We start from the raw sequence: 21859 nt of genomic DNA on the forward strand, positions 1-21859 counted from the left end.
CTATGAAACGTTAGCATGAGGACATGGGAAAAGTTAGTAGGCGCTGTCACGCCAAATTTCTTCCCCTCCTACAAAAACCTTCCCCCCCATTTACTTCCGGGGTCATGATTAATACAGACGTTTTATTAACGCTATATTATAAAAATATAATACTATATTATAAAAATACAAACGTTTTGTTAACGCTATATGATAAAATATTAAATTAAAAAAACAATTTACAAGCACAAGCTATGGGATGATGCATTTACTTCCGGGGTCACGTTTCCTCTTACGTCATCCCATAGCTTGTGTTTGTAGTCTTTAAAAAAAATTTTAAATTTTTTTTATAATATAGCGTTAAGAAAACGTCTGTATTTTTACAATATAGCATTATATTTTTATAATATAGCGTTAACAAAACGTCTGTATCAATCATGACCCCGGAAGTAAATGGGCGGGGTGAAGGTTTTTGTAGGGGGAAGAAATTTGGCGTGACAACGACAGGTATTTAAAGCCATGATTTTTAGGTGTAAACGAACAAAATGACCAAAAATGATGTTAGCATGCTGACAAATTTGGAGACATCCAGTAGTGTGTGCAAGCTCACACTCCAATGCGTGAACCCCGTGATTGGATGCTTTGTCAAGGAAGGAAAAGTCAAATCATCCTGGGTCCCCTTCAAGTGCACCTGTGTCACTTTACCACCTGACTCCGATGCACCTGCAGGTCGGAGAAGCAGCACCTGTGTCGCCAGCTCCGTGACAAGGAGGAGGAAGTGGAGAGTCAGAGTGAGAAAGTGGAGGTGCTGCGTCTTGAGGTGCGCAAGGCTGAGAAGGCCCGGAAAGAGGTGCACAATTCTTCTTCTTCTTCTTCTTTTTCTTCTTGCACCGTGTTGCAATGTGTAGATTGTCTAATAAGTGCAAGTGTCTATTACACCAGTGTTGCAATGTGTAGATTGTCTAATAAGTGCAAGTGTCTATTACACCAGTGTTGCAATGTGTAGATTGTGTAATAAGTGAAAGTGTCCATTACACCAGTGTTACAATGTGTAGATTGTGTAATAAGGGAGTGTGTCCATCAGATGGAGGCTCAGATGGAGGAGCAGAGTGCAGAGGCTGTGAAGGACAGGAAGCTGAAGGATCGCAATGAACAGTACAGCCGGCAACTGGAGGAGGAGCTGCAGGGGCTGAAGGTAGGCACCTGTGCGGCCATAGGGCTGCACAACAACGTCGCCAATCTCATTCATCCCCGTTGTGAGGCCGTTCAGAAGTTGCTTTGTAAGAAAAAATGTGCTTTAAAAAAATATATTTTTAGGCCTTTTCTAACCTGCTCTGAAAAGGTTTCATTATCATTATTACACCAGATAATTGGGGTCCAATAAAAAAATTCATGATTCATCTTGATTCCAAATCGATTAATCATTTTCTAAAATTACGTAAAAAATTGTATTATTATATTTAATTTTTTAGGCCATCTCTGTGCGACCAAAATGAAGCTTTTCTAAATTTGTAACCTGTAGTTATAATTATTATACAAAATAATGTGATGGTCCACCTTATATGGCATGATGGACCACATTAATGAGGTGGCGTACCGACTTAAATGAGGTGACACTCCGCCTTAAATGAGGTGACGCTCCGCCTTAAATGGCATGACGGGCCACATCAATGAGATAACGTACCAAATTAAATGAGGTGACGGTCCGCGGGCTGCCTTAAATGAGGTGACGGTCCGCCTTAAATGAGGTGACGGTCCACCTTAAACGAGGTGACGGTCCGCCTTAAACGAGGTGACGATCCGCCTTAAACGAGGTGACGGTCCGCCTTGAACGAGGTGACGGTCCGCCTTGAACGAGGTGACGGTCCGCCTTGAACGAGGTGACGGTCCGCCTTGAACGAGGTGACGGTCCGCCTTGAACGAAGTGACGGTCCGCCTTGAACGAGGTGACGGTCCGCCTTGAACGAGGTGACGGTCCGCCTTGAACGAGGTGACGGTCCGCCTTGAACGAGGTGACGGGCCGCCTTAAACGAGGTGACGGGCCGCCTTAAACGAGGTGACGGGCAGCGTTAATTGAGGTAACATACCAAGTTAAATGATGTGGAGGGCCAGATTAAAGGAGGTGGAGGGCCGGGTTAAAAGGAGGTGGAGGGCCGCGTTAAAGGAGGTGGAGGGCCGCGCAAAGTTAAATGAGGTGACGCACAAAGTTAAATGAGGTGAGGTGACGTACAAAGTTAAATGAGGCGACGGGCCAAACTAAATGAGGTGACGGGCCACCTCAAACGAGGTGACGGGCCGCCTCAAACGAGGTGACGGGCCGCCTCAAACGAGGTGACGGGCCGCCTCAAACGAGGTGACGGGCCGCCTCAAACGAGGTGACGGGCCGCCTCAAACGAGGTGACGGGCCGCCTCAAACGAGGTGACGGGCCGCCTCAAACGAGGTGACGGGCCGCCTCAAACGAGGTGACGGGCCGCCTCAAACGAGGTGACGGGCCGCCTCAAACGAGGTGACGGGCCGCCTCAAACGAGGTGACGGGCCGCCTCAAACGAGGTGACGGGCCGCCTCAAACGAGGTGACGGGCCGCCTCAAACGAGGTGACGGGCCGCCTCAAACGAGGTGACGGGCCGCCTCAAACGAGGTGACGGGCCGCCTCAAACGAGGTGACGGGCCGCCTCAAACGAGGTGACGGGCCGCCTCAAACGAGGTGACGGGCCGCCTCAAACGAGGTGACGGGCCGCCTCAAACGAGGTGACGGGCCGCCTCAAACGAGGTGACGGGCCGCCTCAAACGAGGTGACGGGCCGCCTCAAACGAGGTGACGGGCCGCCTCAAACGAGGTGACGGGCCGCCTCAAACGAGGTGACGGGCCGCCTCAAACGAGGTGACGGGCCGCCTCAAACGAGGTGACGGGCCGCCTCAAACGAGGTGACGGGCCGCCTCAAACGAAGTGACGGGCAGCGTTAATTGAGGTAACATACCAAGTTAAATGATGTGGAGGGCCGCGCAAAGTTAAATGAGGTGAGGCACAAAGTTAAATGAGGTGAGGTGACGTACAAAGTTAAATGAGGCGACGGGCCAAACTAAATGAGGCGACGGGCCACCTCAAATGAGGCGACGGGCCACCTCAAATGAGGTGACGGGCCACCTCAAATGAGGTGACGGGCCACCTCAAATGAGGTGACGGGCCACCTCAAATGAGGTGACGGGCCACCTCAAATGAGGTGACGGGCCACCTCAAATGAGGTGACGGGCCACCTCAAATGAGGTGACGGGCCACCTCAAATGAGGTGACGGGCCACCTCAAATGAGGTGACGGGCCACCTCAAATGAGGTGACGGTCCGCTTTAAACGAGGTGACGGGCAGCGTTAATTGAGGTAACATACCAAGTTAAATGATGTGGAGGGCCGGATTAAAGGAGGTGGAGGGCCGCGCAAAGTTAAATGAGGTGACGCACAAAGTTAAATGAGGCGACGGGCCAAACTAAATGAGGTGACGGGCCACCTCAAATGAGGTTACGGGCCACATCAAATGAGGTGACTGTACGCCTTAAATGAGGTGTCGGTCCTGGTTAAATGAGGTGACGGTCCTGGTTAAATTAGGTGACGGTCCTGGTTAAATGAGGTGACGGTCCGGGTTAAATGAGGGGACGGTCCGGGTTAAATGAGGTGACGGTCCGGATTAAATGAGGTGACGTGCGGCATTAATGAGGTGACGTGCGGCATTAATGAGGTGACGTGCCGCATTAATGAGGTGACGTGCCGCATTAATGAGGTGACGTACCAAGTTGAATGAGGTGACGGTCTGCCTTAAATGACGTGACGGTCCGCCTTAAACGAGGTGACGGTCCGCCTTAAACGAGGTGACGGTCCGCTTTAAATGAAGTGACGGGCAGCGTTAATTGAGGTAACATACCAAGTTAAATGATGTGGAGGGCCGCACAAAGTTAAATGAGGTGACGCACAAAGTTAAATGAGGCGACGGGCCAAACTAAATGATGTGACGGGCCACCTCAAATGAGGTTACGGGCCACATCAAATGAGGTGACTGTACGCCTTAAATGAGGTGACGGTCCTGGTTAAATGAGGTGACGGTCCTGGTTAAATGAGGTGACGGTCCTGGTTAAATGAGGTGACGGTCCTGGTTAAATGAGGTGACGGTCCGGGTTAAATGAGGTGACGGTCCGGGTTAAATGAGGTGACGGTCCTGGTTAAATGAGGTGACGGTCCTGGTTAAATGAGGTGACGGTCCGGGTTAAATGAGGTGACGGTCCTGGTTAAATGAGGTGACGGTCCTGGTTAAATGAGGTGACGGTCCTGGTTAAATGAGGTGACGGTCCGGGTTAAATGAGGTGACGGTCCGGGTTAAATGAGGTGACGGTCCGGGTTAAATGAGGTGACGGTCCGGGTTAAATGAGGTGACGTGCGGCATTAATGAGGTGACGTGCCGCATTAATGAGGTGACGTACCGCATTAATGAGGTGACGTACCGCATTAATGAGGTGACGTACCAAGTTGAATGAGGTGACGGTCTGCCTTAAATGAGGTGATTTACTAAGTTAAATGACGTGACGCTCCGCATTAAATGAGGTGACGTACCAAGTTAAATTATGTGACAGTCCGCCTTGAATGAGGTGACGTACCAAGTTAAATGAGGTGATGGTCTGGGTTTAATGAGGAGACCTACCAAGTTTTAAATGAGAAGACGTACCAAGTTTAATGATGTGACAGTCCGCCTTGAATGAGGAGATGGTCCGCCTTAAATGAGATGACGTACCAAGTTAAATGAGGTGATGGTCCGGATTAGGTGACGGGCCACGTTAAATGAGGAGACGTACCAAGTTAAATGAAGTGGAGGGCCAACTAAATGATGTGACCTACCAATTTAAATGAGGTGATGGTCTACCTTAAATGACGTGAGGAATCACATTAATGAGGAGACGTACCAAATTAAATGACGTGGAGGGCCAACTAAATGAGGTGACCTACCAATTTAAATGAGGTGATGGTCTACCTTAAATGACGTGAGGAATCACATTAATGAGGAGACGTACCAAGTTAAATGACATGACGGTCCGCGTTAAATTAGGTGACGTCCACCTTAAATGAGGTGACGTACCAAGTTAAATGACGGGATAGTCCGCCTTGAATGAGGTTACGGGCCGCCTTAATGAGGTAACGTACCAAGTTAAATGACATGACAGTCCACGTTAAAGTAGGTGACGGTCCACCTTAAATGAGGTGACGTAACAAGTTTAATGACGTGACAGTCCGCATTAAGTGCTGGAGGCACCACGTTATTGAGGTGACGCCCCAAGTGAAATGAGGTGATGTGCCGCATTAAATGAGGTGATGTGCCGCATTAAATGAGGTGATGTGCCGCGTTAAATGAGGTGATGTGCCGCGTTAAATGAGGTGATGTGCCGCGTTAAATAGGGTGATGTGCCGCGTTAAATAGGGTGATGTGCCGCGTTAAATAGGGTGATGTGCCGCGTTAAATAGGGTGATGTGCCGCGTTAAATAGGGTGATGTGCCGCGTTAAATAGGGTGATGTGCCGCGTTAAATGAGGTGATGTGCCGCTTTAAATGAGGTGATGTGCCGCTTTAAATAAGGTGATGTGGCAAATTAAATGAGGTGATGTACCACGTTAAATGAGATGATGTACCAAGTTAAATGAGGTGATGGTCCGCCTTTAATGACGTGAGGCACCACATTACTGAGGTGACGTACCAAGTTGAATAAGGTGACGGACCGCCTTGAATGAGTTAAATGAGGTGACGGGCCGCTTGGAATGAGGTGACGGATCACTTTAAAAGACACGGGGGCAACATTAATGAGGTGATAGACCACGTTAATGATGTGGCTGACCGGATTAAATGACATTGCAGGCCACATTAAAAGATGTGACAGGTCTCATTAAAGAACATGATGGACCAGATTAATGTGGGTCCGCATTTAATGACGTAGCAGGCCAGTTAAATGATGTGACACTGACTACATAAAAAGATGTGACAATGAATACATAAAATGAAGTGGTTGGCCACAATAAATGAGTCAGAGGGCCTGGAGTATGACCCAGGTGGTGTACATTATCTGAACAAAATTGCTCAGACTCCATTTTCTTGGTTTTCTCCAGTCCAAACACGTCGGCCTGTCCCCCTTCCCGGCGTCTGCAGAGGCCAAGACAATGGCGTACGAGGAGGAGCTGGTACGTCGGGAGGCGCAGCACAGCACGGAGCTGAAAGCCATGCGCAAGGAGCTGCGTGACGGCGACAGCCAGCAGCTGGCCTTGAAGAAAGAAGTGCAGATCTTGAAGGACAAACTGGAGAAGACTCGGAGAGAGAGGTGTTTCATCACATTCTTATTTTACCTGCTGACTTTTCTGGCCATCTTCCTCTTCCTCCACAAGTGATTGTAACATGGAGATCTTGTCCCACTTCCCCCATGATAATTATATTACCTATATTTTCACCCTGTCTCTTTGTTCTAAAACACCAAGACGTTTAGTTGCAGGTGTAAAGTCGTCTCCATCTTTGCCAAAGTAGTGCTCACCTCCTGAAGGCAGACACTTAATGCTGAGCTCACTGCTACAAGTGGCTCTCAAGTCAGGTTCAGCTCAGGTGTAGGAGAGTTCTCGCCCAAGTAAGTTCCAAAACTTCAAGCAACATGGACTTCAGGACACGCAGGTTATCACACTTCAACTAATCGTACACAGTGTTGGATTTGAAGAAGGCGCTTAGGCCAGGACACCCAGGTCATCGCACTTCAACTACTCTTACACAATGTTGGATTTGAGGGAGGCATTTAGGTCAGGGCACCCAGGTTATCACACTTCAACTACTCTACACAATGTTGGATTTGAGGGAGGCGTTTAGGTCAGGACACAGGTTGTCACACTTCAACTACCTGTACACAATGTTGGATTAGAGGGAGCCGTTTAGGTCAGGGCATAAAGGTTCTCACACTTCAAATGCTTGTACACAATGTTGGATTTGAGGGAGGCATTTCGGTCAGGGCACCCAGGTTATCACACTTCAACTACTCTACACAATGTTGGATTTGAGGGAGGCGTTTAGGTCAGGACACACTGATTATCACACTTCAACTACTTGTACACAATGTTGGATTTGTGGGCGGCGTTTAGGTCAGGACACCCAGTTTATCACACTTCAACTAGTTGTACACAATGTTGGATTTGAGGGAGGCGTTCAGGTCAGGGCATAAAGGTTCTCACACTTCAAATGCTCGTACACAATGTTGGATTTGTGGGCGGCGTTTAGGTCAGGGCACCCAGTTTATCACACTTCAACTACTTATACACAATGTTGGATTTGAGTGAGGCGTTCAGGTCAGGACACCCAGTTTATCACACTTCAACTACTTGTACACAGTGTTGACTTTCAGGGATACGTCTAGGTCAGGACCTGTGGGCCAGCTCACCTTCAAAACTTTGCAGAGACCAACATTTTTTTCCAGCAGATTCCTAAAAACACCAGCATTCTTGTCACATAGTGCAGGTGTGTCAAACTCGCTTTTATTTAGGGCCACATAACAATTATGTGGCTGCCCTCGGAGGGCCACATGTAAGAGTGAATACATCTGAATATTAACTTATACCAGCCTTGTTACACAGTTTGCATAGAAAGTATTTTTGGTGATTATAATTTTTACTAACGGGACAAGCGGTAGAAAATGGATGGATGGATGGATGGATGGACTAACAGATTGCAAGTTGACTTAATATTCAAGTCAACAAAAATCAACCATTTTTATGTCAAACTTGAAAGAATAGTCCATGCTTTTAGTCACAACGGTCTTTATTATTTACAGCCTTTTTTGCAGGCCACATAAATTAATGCATCATAACATAAAATAATGCCGCAGTCCACGTAAAATGATGTGGCGGGTCACATAAATTAAGTAGCGGGCCAGGTAAATCAACGCGGCATAACACACAAAGAAAGTAGTGGGTCACAAAAATGAAAGCAGCATAACACATAAAATTATGTGGCTAGCAAAATAATGCGACATACCAAAAAATGTGGCAGAATACGTACAATCATCAAAAAAAATGCGGCATATCACATGAAATTAAGTAGCGGGCCACAAATTATAGCGGCCCTACACATAACATTTTGCGAGAGGCCTGACAAAATTATGTGGCAGGCCACATAAGAAAATTGCGGACGATTCCATACAATGAAGTAGCGGGCCGCATAAATGATTGTGGCGCAACACTTATTGTAAATAGAAGTAGTGGGCCATGTAAATTAAAACGGCTTATCACATAAAATGATTTGGCGGGCAACATAAATTAATGAGACCTTTCACAAAACATCGTAGCGGGCCACATAAAAATTACAGCATACCACATAAAATCTAACAGCGGCCCATACAAATGAAAGCGGCATATCATAATATGATGTGACGGGCAACATAAATTGATGCCAGCACATAAAATGAAGTAGCGGGCCACTTAAATTAATGCCTCACAACCCATAAAATTATGCGGCAGGCCACATTAAACTATGTGGCGGGCCGTATAAATTAATGCATACATTAATCTGGCATAACACACAAAATGCTCTGGTGAGTCAAATAAATCAATGCGACACATCACAAAATATGCCACATGCATTTTTGCGGCATAACACATTAAATGTGGCTGACCACGTAAAAAGCGGCCTCATTGCATAAAATGACCGGGCGGGCCACATAAATTAAGCGACATGACACATAAAATTATGCGGCAGGCCACATAAATTGAGCTTGTGGGCCACATAAAAAATGGTGGTATTGTACGTAAAATAAAGTAGCTGGCCACGTAAATGAATGCGACATATCACAAAACAACGTAGCAGGGCAAATAAAATGTTACGGCATATCACATAAAATGATGTGGTGGGCAACATAAATTAATACATCATAAAACATTAAATTATGCGGCAGGCTACGTAACATAAGGTGGCGGGCCACAGATTGAGGCACATCACATAAAATTAAGTAGCTTGCCAAAAATTAAAGTGGCATAACACATAAAATTAAACAGTGGGCCATGTAAATTATCGCGGCATATCACATAAAATGATCTGGCTAGCAAAAAATTAATGCAACATATTACAAAACGATGTTGTGGGCCACATAAATTAAACGCGCCACAACACATAAAATATATGTGTATATATATATATACATACATATATATATATATAGATATATATATATATATATATATATATATATATATATATATATATATATATATATATATATATATATATATATATACACACACACACAATCAAAAGTTTTTCATACACTTGTAAAGAACAATGTCATGGCTGTCTTGAGTTTCCAATACTTACTACAACTTTTATTGTTTTGTGATAGTTTGTGATAGAGTGATTGTAGCACATACTTGTTGGTCACAAAAAGCATTCATGTAGTATAGAGGCCAAAAAGCAACATTTTTTGTTTCATCTGACCACATAACTTTTCTCCAGAAGGTCTTATCTTTGTCCATGTGATGTCAGATGAAACAAAAATTGAGCTGTTTGGCCACATTACCCAGCAATATGTTTGGAGGAGAAAAGGGGAGGACTTTACCTTAACTTAACTTAACTTAAATCCCAGGAACACCATTCCCACCGTCAAGCATGGTGATGGTAGCATTATGCTCAGACCTGTTTTGTTGCCAATGGAACTGGTGCTTCAAATGGGATAATGAAAAGAGAGGATTACCTCCAAATTCTTCAGGACATCCTAAAATCATCAACCCGGAGGTTGGGTCTTGGACGCAGTTGGGCGTTCCAACAGGACAATGACCCCAACACATGTCAAAAGGGGTGAAGAAAAGGCTAAATCAGGCTAGAATGAAGGTTTTAGAATGCCTTCCCTAAGTCCTGACTTAAACGTGTGGACAGTGCTGAAGAAACAAGTCCATGTCATAAAACCAACACATTTAGCTGAACTGCACCAATTTTGTCAAGAGGAGTGGTCAAAAATTCAAGCAGAAGCTTGTGGATGGCTTCCAAAAGCGCCTTATTGCAGTGAAACTTGCCAAGGGACATGTAAACAAATATTAACATTGCCCTATGTATACTTTTGACCCAGCAGATTGGGTCACATTTTCAGTAGACCCATAATAAATTAATAAAAGTACCAAACTTCATGAATGTTTTTTGTGACCAACAAGTATGTGCTCCAATCTAGAGATGCGCGGTTTGTGGTCTCATCCCCGGAGTCCGCGGATAAACCGCGAGTCGGGCGGGTGACATGACGAAAAAATAGATTTCAAATAGATTTGGGCAGGTGGCGGTTGAACCATTCGGAAATATTTGATATACATGGTTCTGGGGTCGGTATCCTTTACCATTCAAAGAGCCATTTTGGACCCGTGTCACAAAGCGAAGAAGACAATAAAAGACGCAAACGTTCTCTAGAATGACTGCCGGCAGTCACCCAGTTAATAAGTATTAGGGCGTGCTGTGAAGCCATTGGCTTTGTCGCCTTCTACAACATGTTCGATCTGTTTGTCAGTCCAGCAACATGTAGTGTGTGGCTTCCGCAGACACACGCACACGACTGCAAGGCATACTGGGTGACACAGAGTACACTAATGGTTGGGATATAAACAATTTTAACACTCTTACTAATATGCGCCACACTGTGAAGCCACACCAAACAAGAATGACAAACACATTTCGGGAGAACATCCTCCTAGTAACACAACATAAACGCGACACAACAAATACCCAGGATCCTTTGCATCCACGACAGTTCCTGACTATTTTATACACCCCGCTAGCAAAGAGTTGTAGAAATTAATGTAAACTCAAGACAGCCATGACATTATGTACATTAAGCGTGACAACACAAAGGAATAACTTAATATGGTATTGAAATATTTGCAACAATAAGGGGGCCGGCTTCACACAGGTTAAAAGTGAACATTGGTACTGTCAATCAAAGTAAACATTGCTAGTGTCAGAGCCATCCAAAAACACCCAAGCAGTAATTTGTTTGACCTGCACATGTCCAAGTCCAAGTTTCCCCAGTTGCACTTACCAAATATGATGATTCTTATTATTATGAGAATAACCTTGCCAAATTTAACAGTTTGTTTCTCCCCCTCAACAGTCAAAGTGAGCGGGAGGAGTTTGAGGCGGACTACAAGCAAAAGTATGAAAGAGAGAAAGTTCTGCTCACTGAAGAAAATAAGAAACTTTCCAGTGAATTGGAGACGGTAAGAATTCACACTTGACCAAACAAAAAAAGGTTGCAATTTTTAGTTTCTCTTGAATTTTTTCCAGCCAAAACATTCCCTCACCTCAGGCCACCTCAGTGGGCCGCTCGTACGCTTTATCGCATTCCTCTCCCCACAAACCAGCCGTCAGTATCCCACAGAAAAACACCCCGGAGCTTTGGAAAGGTCCTCGGAAGTTCACCGAATGTCTCGGATGTATGGAACTAAGTTTGGATTGAGGGCCGCTTGGAACAGGGACTATAATGAATATCTCAGTGGTGACCGTTTAAAATGAAAACTTGGGTCCGTAGTTTTTTTCTGGCGCTTTTGAATTGCAAGCGCGTCCGGTCCGGCGCATATGTGATCCTCTGTAGTTACTAAGCACCAAATTTTAAAAGGAAGTCTCTAGCGCGTGCTAACAGATTCCGTCCATCATGACAGGACACAGTAAAAAATCCGAGAACCCATATTTGAAAACAAACAGGAAGTCGGCCATTTTTAGACAAAAAACAGGGGTCGTACTTTAACAAACTCGTCCTCGGGACTTTGACCGAATTAATTGCAGTCAAAATGGCAGCTGCTAGACGGACGCACGAGGATACATTATGAAGGAATTTTGTTTTCGCTGTAGGATGTGAGCGGGGCCTGGCGCCAAACTTAGATCTGATGTCTCACCACAAAACTTTCAACATTTATAACTCCCCTCCACAAATTTGGGTCTTGACAATTGGGACAAATGATGATGGTGACACCCTGAAGTGCCGGATCAGGCAGAACCTATTTGATTCCATTAGTAGTGGGTGGAGCCTGGCGGAAAAAAACCTGCACAATCAACCATCAAACTGTCATTAAGATGATCAGATATCCTTCCAAACTGATATCACGCTTGTAGGTCGGGGTTTGATCATGACCACACGCTGATATCGACACCAATATCGCCCCCTTGTGAAGTGAAGTGAAGTGAATTATATTTATATAGCACTTTTCTCTAGTGACTCAAAGCGCTTTACATAGTGAAACCCAATATCTAAGTTACATTTAAACCAGTGTGGGTGGCACTGGGAGCACGTGGTTAAAGTGTCTTGCCCAAGGACACAACGGCAGTGACTAGGATGGCGGAAGCGGGAATCGAACCTGCAACCCTCAAGTTGCTGGCACGGTCACTCTACCAACCGAGCTATACCGCGATATCGTGGTGGAAAATGATTACATAACTTCCTTCCTTCATGCTCCTTCTGAACTTTCTGATTGTGGGTCGGAGCATTTGGTGGGATGCAACTGCATGGCTGCTGTAGCGCCAATATCGCCCCCTTGTGGTGGAAAATGATAACAGTCATAACTTCCTTCCACATTCTGGGATCTCGTTGAATTTTCCGATGTTAGGTCGGCCATTGTGAAGGACGTGACTGCATTTGTAATGCGTGCTCTGACTCACGTAAAGCCCTCGCAGCTTCAACCATACTTGCCAACCTGGAGACCTTTGAATTTTGGAGATGAGGGGGGGGGGTTGAGGGGGGCGTGGTTGGGGGGGTAAGGAGGTAGCGGGGGGTGTGGTGTACATTGTAGCGTCCCGGAATAGTTAGTGCTGCAATGGGTTCTGGGTATTTGTTCTGTTGTATTTATGTTGTGTTACGGTGCGGATGTTCTCCGGAATTGTGTTTGTCATTCTTGTTTGGTGTGGGTTCACAGTGTGGCGCATATTTGTAACAGTGTTAAAGTTTTTTATACGGCCACCCTCAGTGTGACCTGTATGGCTGTTGACCAAGTATGATTTGCATTCACTTATGTGTGTGAAAAGCTGTAGATGTTATGTGACTGGGCCGGCAGTTTGTATGTTTGTATGGAGCAAAAGCGGACATGACGAATGGCTGTCCTCAGGTCAGCATGCAGACCTGAGTGAGGACAGCATGCGGCTGTTAAGGGGTGAAGGTTTCAGGTGAGAGAGGACGCTAAAGGCAGCGCCTTGTAGTGATGGGCTCGGCAGTTCTTTTGACTGTACTGAATCACTAGAATCAGTTCCTTAAATTGATTTGTTCAATAGATACGTTCACCGAATCACTTCTGCAGCAGCAGTTCTGTGTGAAGGTCGGCGAATCATGAGTCAGTCAGTAACAGCTTCCCCAGCGGCAGATCTCGGTGTGTGTGAATCTGACAAGATAATAATAATTTATTTTAAAATTTGCTACAAATATTATTTTCTTTTTTTTCCTTTTTGTTTGTGTCCTCTCCATGAGGTGTCCATGACATTTTAAACTGGATCTGAAAACAAAATTAAAAAAAAAAAAGTTTTTTAAACTGGTAAAAATTACATACAAATTTACAAATGGTATTATTATTTTTACATTTTATCATTTGACTCGACGACAAAATTGAAATATATTCTTAAATGTGTTTGAAATGCAATTATTTTCTACATTATTACATTACATTTATTTTAACAATTCATAGTGGATTTGACAAGATAGAAAAAAACGATTCTAAAATGTGTTACAAGTTTTCTTTTTTCACATTACATTTTATTATTTTAACATGTATTCTAACAAATCATACATGTATTAAAAACGTAATAAAAATAACTCTTCCTTTTTATATCACATCCAATGTGTTTTTTTTTTAAAAAAACAATTATGATCACTCTAAAAGCGGTATATAATAAACATGATATGAAAAATAGATAAATAAATAAATAAATAAATAAATAGATAAATAAAAAAATACCGGCACGTCCAACCGGTAGGAGGCCACGGGGAAGACCCAGGACACGTTGGGAAGACTATGTCTCCCGGCTGGCCTGGGAACGCCTCGGGATCCCCCGGGAAGAGCTAGACGAAGTGGCTGGGGAGAGGGAAGTCTGGGTTTCCCTGCTTAGGCTGTTGCCCCCGCGACCCGACCTCGGATAAGCGGAAGATGATGGATGGATGGATGGATGAAAAATAGAATTAAAAAATGTGTGCAGGTCGGCGAATCATGAGTCATTCAGTAACAGCTTCCCCAGCAGCAGATCTCGCCGTGTCAGTTGGCGAGCGACACAAGCCCTCAGCACCCAATGAACGATGCGCGCAGTGACTGAACGAGATCCTCAATGTGACGTCATCCTCCGCGACACAGTGCGTTCCCTGTGTCAGTACGTTCGCGAACGTGATTCACGTCGCGACACAGTCAGTTCTCTGCGTCAGTATGTTCGCGAACGTGATTCACGTGATTCGCGCCAGTTCCACTCATACCGGCATGGTCGCGGCGGAGCTCAACTGAACTGAGAAAGGAACGAATCAGTTCATGAAGTGATTCGTTTCAGTACGTTCACTCAAAAGATTTGTTCGTTCGAACGAACTGTTCGCGAACGACACAACACTAGCGCCTTGAAGACACGCCCCCAATATCGTTGTCTGGGTGGAAATCGGGAGAAATTCGGGAGAAGGGTTGCCCCGGGAGATTTTTGGGAGGGGCACTGAAATTCGGGAGTCTCCCGGAAAAATCGTGAGGGTTGGCAATTAAGGCTTTAACTATGTATTTATTTTTAATAACCTAAAAACAAAATGCTTGAAATGTTCTAAATGCATGCAAATATAATAACAGAGTTACGCACAAAAAAATATACAGTCACATTTAAATTACAGTTTTTATTTATTCTGGTGGTAAGAGAATCGATGAAAATAAAAAGTTTTTAATTTTTTTAGTTTAAAGTTTTCGATTAAAAACAGTAAACAACTATTATTGATATTATTATTTGTATGTTTTCTCAATTCCTTTGTAAATTTCCATTCCAAGTATTTTAATGCTGGGATTGGGTTGAAGTGACTCTATTTTCTTTCATCAAATTAGCATCCTGTGATGTTTGTAGATAAAATTGAAAAAAATACTTTGTTAAAAAGACGTGTTTTTTTTTGTCCAACACTGCACGTATAAGATGTTTGTCAGCAACCAAAAGGAGCTTTTGTATCCTGTTTGAAAAGGTTTTATTATCATTTAGCCAATAATATATTACGCAAAAAGTGGTAACTCTGTTCTGAGTCAAATTGTCATCCCAAGAATCGGAATAGACAGTCGGCAGAAAAACGGCTGATCAAACAAAACGTCAGCCATCGTCATGGACCCACTGGCTGGGCAAGCAAGCTTACCAATCAGCTAAACGGACTCAATAACTCCACAGTGACATGTTGATGAATTTTGAGGACATTTGTGAAACTGAAACAATACTAAAAGAATGCCATTGTAAGCTAATAATACTAACACAGACACTCGTAAACCTATTTAGAGTATTAGCTAATGCCAACGACCCTCGCTTGATTATATTACGATAGCACGCACAAATATGCATGAAAACACTACTACAGACATCGCACATGGGACGCTTTTGATTGATTGATTGATTGATACTTTTATTAGTAGATTGCACAGTTCAGTACATATTCCGTACAATTGACCACTAAATGGTAACACCCGAATAAGTTTTTCAACTTGTTTAAGTCGGGGTCCACGTTAATCAATTCATGGTATGGTTTAGTAAGTCAGAATCGTGTTAGTTATATTGTAAAACTTACAAACGTTGCTTGGAGTGATGAATGAAGAATCCATACAAGTAGAACGCTATGGACGGCTGCAAAAAAAGCAAGACTCCGGTTGGGGAGAAATAAGCCGATAAATGGAAGCATTACCTACAGTGAGTGAACCCGGCCGTAAGGTAGCACCATAGCACAAACACTAACACACCAAAGAATGTATTTACTTGTTGTTTTTTTTACTATTTTTATTATAAATGTTAAAGGAAATAAAAATCCATAAATTTATAAGCCACAAAGTTCAGTGTAAAGTAGAAAAGTAGCGTAATTCATGTTATGCAAGTAAAGAAGAGCAGGCAGCAGCTCACACATCATATATCAGTATCGGCCCCGAAAAAAAAACGTATCGGTCCTATTTCTACATGGTCACTTACAGGATGCTGGACATACTTCATCTTGGCAAGGCACTCCAATAAACGACGGAAATCAAACCGCTCACTATCAGAGCATACAATCGAGGCCTTTGTTATTGCGTTGCTATGGATACACCCCAGCGGCGCCCAAACCCCCCACCCCCCAACCCCCACACACACAAAAGTGTTATGTGCGCCGATTGCGAGCATGTTGAGGTGGACTTTGTTGAACTTTGTGTCTGCGATGTCTGCATCCTCAGCTGACCAGCGTGTTGGACAAGGTGAGCGCCTCCAGCCGGCAGCTGGAGGAGCAAGTGAGAGAGCTGGCGGACAAGAAGGAGAGCGTCGCTCACTGGGAGGCCCAGATCACAGAAATCATCCAGTGGTGAGACACGCCTTTCTCAAATGTCCAACATTGAAATCAAACATCATCACACACCAAGTATGGGACGTAGTATCTGTGATATCATGTGCGATACAAGCAGTCCTGCAGCGTCTTGACTTGTCTGTGATATCATGTGCAATACAAGCAGTCCTTGTAGCATCTTTACTTGTCTGGGATGTCATGTGTGATACAAGCAGTCCTGCAGCGGCTTGACTTGTCTGTGATATCATGTGAAATACAAGCAGTCCTGCAGCGTCTTGACTTGTCCGTGATATCATGTGCAATACAAGCAGTCCTTATAGCATCTTTACTTGTCTGTGATATCATGTGCGATACAAGCTGTCTTGCAGCGTTTATTTGTGTGTGATATCATGTGCGATACAAGCAGTAATGCAGTGTCTTGACTTTTGTATGATATCATGTGCAATACAAGCAGTCCTGCAGAGTGTTACTTGTGTGTGATATCATGTGCGATACAAGCAGTCCTTGTAGCATCTTTACTTGTCTGTGATGTCATGTGTGATACAAGCAGTCCTGCAGCGTCTTGACTTGTCTGTGATATCATGTGCAATACAAGCAGTCCTGCAGCGTCTTGACTTGTCTGTGATATCATGTGCAATACAAGCAGTCCTTGTTGCATCTTTACTTGTCTGTGATGTCATGTGTGATACAAGCAGTCCTGCAGCGTCTTGACTTGTCTGTGATATCATGTGCAATACAAGCAGTCCTGCAGCGTCTTGACTTGTCTGTGATATCATGTGAAATACAAGCAGTCCTGCAGCGTCTTGACTTGTCTGTGATATCATGTGCGATACAAGCAGTCCTGCAGCGTCTTGACTTGTCTGTGATATCATGTGCAATACAAGCAGTCCTTGTAGCATCTTTACTTGTCTGTGATATCATGTGCAATACAAGCAGTCCTGCAGAGTGTTACTTGTGTGTGATATCATGAGCAATACAAGCAGTCCTTGTAGCATATTTACTTGTCTGTGATATCATGTGCGATACAAGCAATCCTGCAGCGTGTTTACTTGTGTGTGATATCATGTGCAACACAAGCAGTCCTTGTAGCATCTTTACTTGTGTGTGATAACATGTGCGATACAAGCAGTTCTGCAGCGTCTTGACTTATCTGTGATATCATGTGCGATACGAGCAATCCTTCGGCGTCTTTACTTTTTACTTGTGTGATATCATGTGCAATACAAGCAGTCATGCAGAATGTTTACGTGTGTAATAACGTGCAATACGAGCAGTCCTGCAGCGTCTTTACCGTTTACTTGTGTGTGATATCATGTGCAATACAAGCAGTCCTTGTAGCATATTTACTTGTCTGTGATATCATGTGCGATACAAGCAATCCTGCAGCGTGTTTACTTGTGTGTGATATCATGTGCAACACAAGCAGTCCATGTAGCATCTTTACTTGTGTGTGATATCATGTGCGATACAAGCAGTCCTGCAGCGTCTTGACTTGTCTGTGATATCATGTGCGATACGAGCAGTCATGCAGAATGTTTACGTGTGTGATAACGTGCAATACGAGCAGTCCTGCAGCGTCTTTACTGTTTACTTGTGTGTGATATCATGTGCAATACAAGCAGTCCTTGTAGCATCTTTACTTGTGTGTGATATCATGTGCGATACAAGCAGTCATGCAGTGTCTTGACTTTTGTGTGATATCATGTGCAATACAAGCAGTCCTGCAGCGTCTTGACTTATCTGTGATATCATATGCGATACGAGCAGTCATGCAGAATGTTTACGTGTGTGATAACGTTCAATACGAGCAGTCCTGCAGCGTCTTTACTTACTTTTTCTTTTTCTTTTTTTTCTTTTCTTGCTTGCTTATCTTAGTTTTCTTTTCTAATAAAGTTGTTTTATCTTCCCCCCCACACACACATTTAAAGCGACTTTGGGTACTTAGAAAAAAGCGCTATATAAATCCCAGGTATTATTATTATTGTTATTATGAAACTGCTACAGGAAAATACCAACAAAACAGGAAAAATGGCCCAAAATAGGAGCGTGAGACTAGAACTAAAACACTACACACAGGAAAACACCAAAAAGCTCTAAAAGGGTCACGGTGTGATGTGGCAGGTGGTGACAGTACACCTACTTTGAGACAAGAGCTATATTGACGCATGGTTGGTTATGGTTTAAAGTCATATCCAACAATTGCGACAACGACTTTTTACTGTCAATATCGGCTGCTGAGTTTCATCTTTTAATGATTTCTGCCGGGGGTGTGCCTCTGGATTTTTTCAATGAAAACATGTGCGTTGGCTCAAAAAAGGTTGAAAAACATTGTATTAGAGAATCACAGGACGCCTACTGGACTCCCTACTGAGTTCCGGGTCATGACGGAGTCAACATGGAGCTGGATGGACCTAAGCCAGGATCATTTTGATAGATCTGTGCCGTTATCCCAGGAATCCTCTTCTCTGAGCTTTAGCAGCTCAACGATGGTCCTGCCATATGTCAATAGGTCACCAGCTTTTCAGACCGAAGTCACTTCACCCCTGGGTGTCGGACCCTCAACCGTCCACACGAGTCTGCTCCATGCTGGCAGGAGGTTGGAGATCTAGTAGGACGCTGCAGAACAGGCTGGAACCTTTGAAGTTAAAATACCACATATGGCAGGTTGCATCCTGTCCCCATGCTGTCTTGCCCAGTATTTATTGGATTCCTCCTCAGTTCCTGCCACATTTTTCACATAGCTTCCCTTTGTCTCCCCCTAGTGGACACACCTACACTTCTCACATTCGAATCATGATTCTCCATCCTGATTCTATATCACGCCATGATGTTTTTTAATTCAAAAGTTTTTATTTTTTAATTATTTTTATAAGAATCATTTCAACGTTTAGGCTCCATGTAACCAAGAAGTGCTTTTCTGACCTCTAAAAAAAAAATTAAACAATTTTTATAACAAAACCTAAATTGTGAGAGTCAGTTTAAACGGAGAATCGATTCTGAATCAAATTGTCACCCCAGGAATCATAATAATAATTATAATAATAATGAATTTGATTTATATAGCTGTTTTGTAACAACTAGATACTTAAAGTGCTCACAAAGAAGTGAGACCCCATCATTCATTCACTCCACATTCACAATTGGTGGTGGTAAGCTACATTTGTAGCCACAGCTGCCCTGGGGTAGACTGACAGGAGCGTGGCTGACAATTTGCGCCTACGGCCCCTCCACCCACCACCCATCAATCACTCACCAGTGTGAGTGGCACAGGGGGCAGGGGTGAGGTGTCTTTGCCCAAGGACACAACGGCAGTCATCAGATCTCATTTTTAGGTGCCCAAAGAGTCACACTCCTGGTGTGTGTGTGTGTGTGTGTGTGTGTGTGTGTGTGTGTGTGTGTGTGTGTGTGTGTGTGAGAGAGAGAGAGAGCGCGTGCGTGTGCACAGTTGTGGTCAAAAGTTTACATACACGTGTAAAAAACACGATGTCATGGCTGTCTTGAGTTTCCAATGATTTCTACAACTCTTTATATTTTGTAATAGAGTGATTGGATCACATACTTGTTGGTCACAAAAAACATTCATGAAGTATAGAGGCCCAAAAGCTAAATTTTTTGTTTCATCTGACAACATAACTTTTCTCCAGAAGGTCTTATCATGAAGTATGGTTCTTTTATGAATTTATTATGGGTCTACTGAAATGCGATTCTCTTATTTAAACGGGGATAGCAGGTCCATTCTATGTGTCATACTTGATCATTTTGCGATATTGCCATATTTTTGCTGAAAGGATTTAGTAGAGAACATCGACGATAAAGTTTGCAACTTTTGGTGCTGATGAAAAAGCCTTGCCTGTACCGGAAGTAGCAGACGATATGCGTGTGACGTCATGGGTTGTGCAGCTCCTCACATCTGAACATTGTTTACAATCATGGCCACCAGCAGCGAGAGCGATTCGGACCGAGAAAGCGACGATTTCCCCGTTAATTTGAGTGAGGATGAAACATTCGTGGATGAGGAAAGTGAGAGTGAAGGACTAGAAAAAAAAAAATTAAACAAAAAAAGGACTAGAGGCAGTGGGAGCGATTCAGATAGGGAAGATGCTGTGAGAGGCGCCGTGGCAGCCGTGGGGGTGGCAGGACCACTCAGTCATGCCCAACCGCAATAAGGGATAGAGCCATACCGCTTTGAACCCGACGCTGACGGTGACGGTCAGGAGGACGCTGCTGATATTGATGCTGGAGTAGCACACGATATAGATCGCCTTCAGAATACAGAATGGTAAAATTTTATTTTTATTAATACACATAATACACTGTACTTTGTGTGTGTGGTCCAATCCAACCGTGTTCGCTTGACATCTCTGTTCAATAGTAAAGCTTGACTGTCATCTTTCGGGAATGTAAACAATGAAACACCGGCTGTGTTTGTGTTGCTAAAGCCGGCCGCAATACACCGCTTCCCACCTACAGCTTTCTTCTTTGATGTCTCCAATGTTCATTGAACAAATTGCAAGAGATTAACCAACACAGATGTCCAGAATACTGTGGAATTTTTCGATGAAAACAGACGACTTAATAGCTGGACACGATGCCGGCACAAAATGTCCTCTACAATCCGTGATGCCACCCGCAGGCGTCATCATACCGAGACGTTTTCAGCAGGATTTTCCCGCCAAAATTTAAAATTGCATTTTAGTAAACTAACCCGGCCGTATTGGCATGTGTTGCAATGTTAAGATTTCCTCATTGATGTATAAACTATCAGACTGCGTGGTGGGTAGTAGTGGGTTTCAGTAGGCCTTAATATTTGTTTACATGTCCTTTGACAAGTTTCACTGCAATAAGGCGCTTTTGGTAGCCACCCACAAGCTTCTGGTTGAATTTTTGACCACTCTTCTTGACAAAATTGGTGCAGTTCAGCTAAATGTGTTGGTTTTCTGACATGGACTTGTTTCTTCAGCATTGTCAGGACTTTGAGAAGGCCATTCTAAAACCTTTATTCTAGCCTGATTTAGCCATTCCCTTACCACTTTTGACGTGTGTTTGGGGTCATTTTCCTGTTGGAACACCCAACTGCGCCCAAGACCCTAACTCCGGGCTGATCATTTTAGGTTGTCCTGAAGAATTTGGAGGTAATCCTCCTTTTTCATTGTCCCATTTACTCTCTGTAAAGTACCAGTTCCATTGGCAGCAAAACAAGCCAAGAGCATAATAATTACACCACCATGCTTGTCGGTAGTTATGGTGGTCCTGGGATTATAGGCCTCACTTTTTCTGCTCCAACCATATTGGTGGGTAATGTGGCCCAACAGATCAATTTGTGTTTCATCTGCACAACACGTACAGTACACAAATATT

The 21859-nt window shown here is 43.9% G+C and overlaps 1 protein-coding gene across 4 annotated transcripts in view; it reads left to right on the top strand.

Annotated features, from left to right (window-relative positions):
* cdc42bpab (CDC42 binding protein kinase alpha (DMPK-like) b) overlaps nt 1-21859 on the top strand; it is a 254069-nt gene that overhangs the window by 188565 nt on the left and 43645 nt on the right. For all 4 annotated transcript variants that reach the window (XM_061886127.1, XM_061886128.1, XM_061886130.1 and 1 more), the window contains exons 15-19: nt 709-829; nt 1064-1174; nt 6114-6322; nt 11117-11222; nt 16395-16519. In XM_061886127.1, the coding sequence (XP_061742111.1) occupies nt 709-829; nt 1064-1174; nt 6114-6322; nt 11117-11222; nt 16395-16519 (672 nt within the window). The remainder of the gene's footprint in view (nt 1-708; nt 830-1063; nt 1175-6113; nt 6323-11116; nt 11223-16394; nt 16520-21859) is intronic.

This window comes from Nerophis ophidion, linkage group LG24 (genome assembly GCF_033978795.1).
Source record: "Nerophis ophidion isolate RoL-2023_Sa linkage group LG24, RoL_Noph_v1.0, whole genome shotgun sequence".
Lineage (NCBI taxonomy): Eukaryota > Metazoa > Chordata > Actinopteri > Syngnathiformes > Syngnathidae > Nerophis > Nerophis ophidion.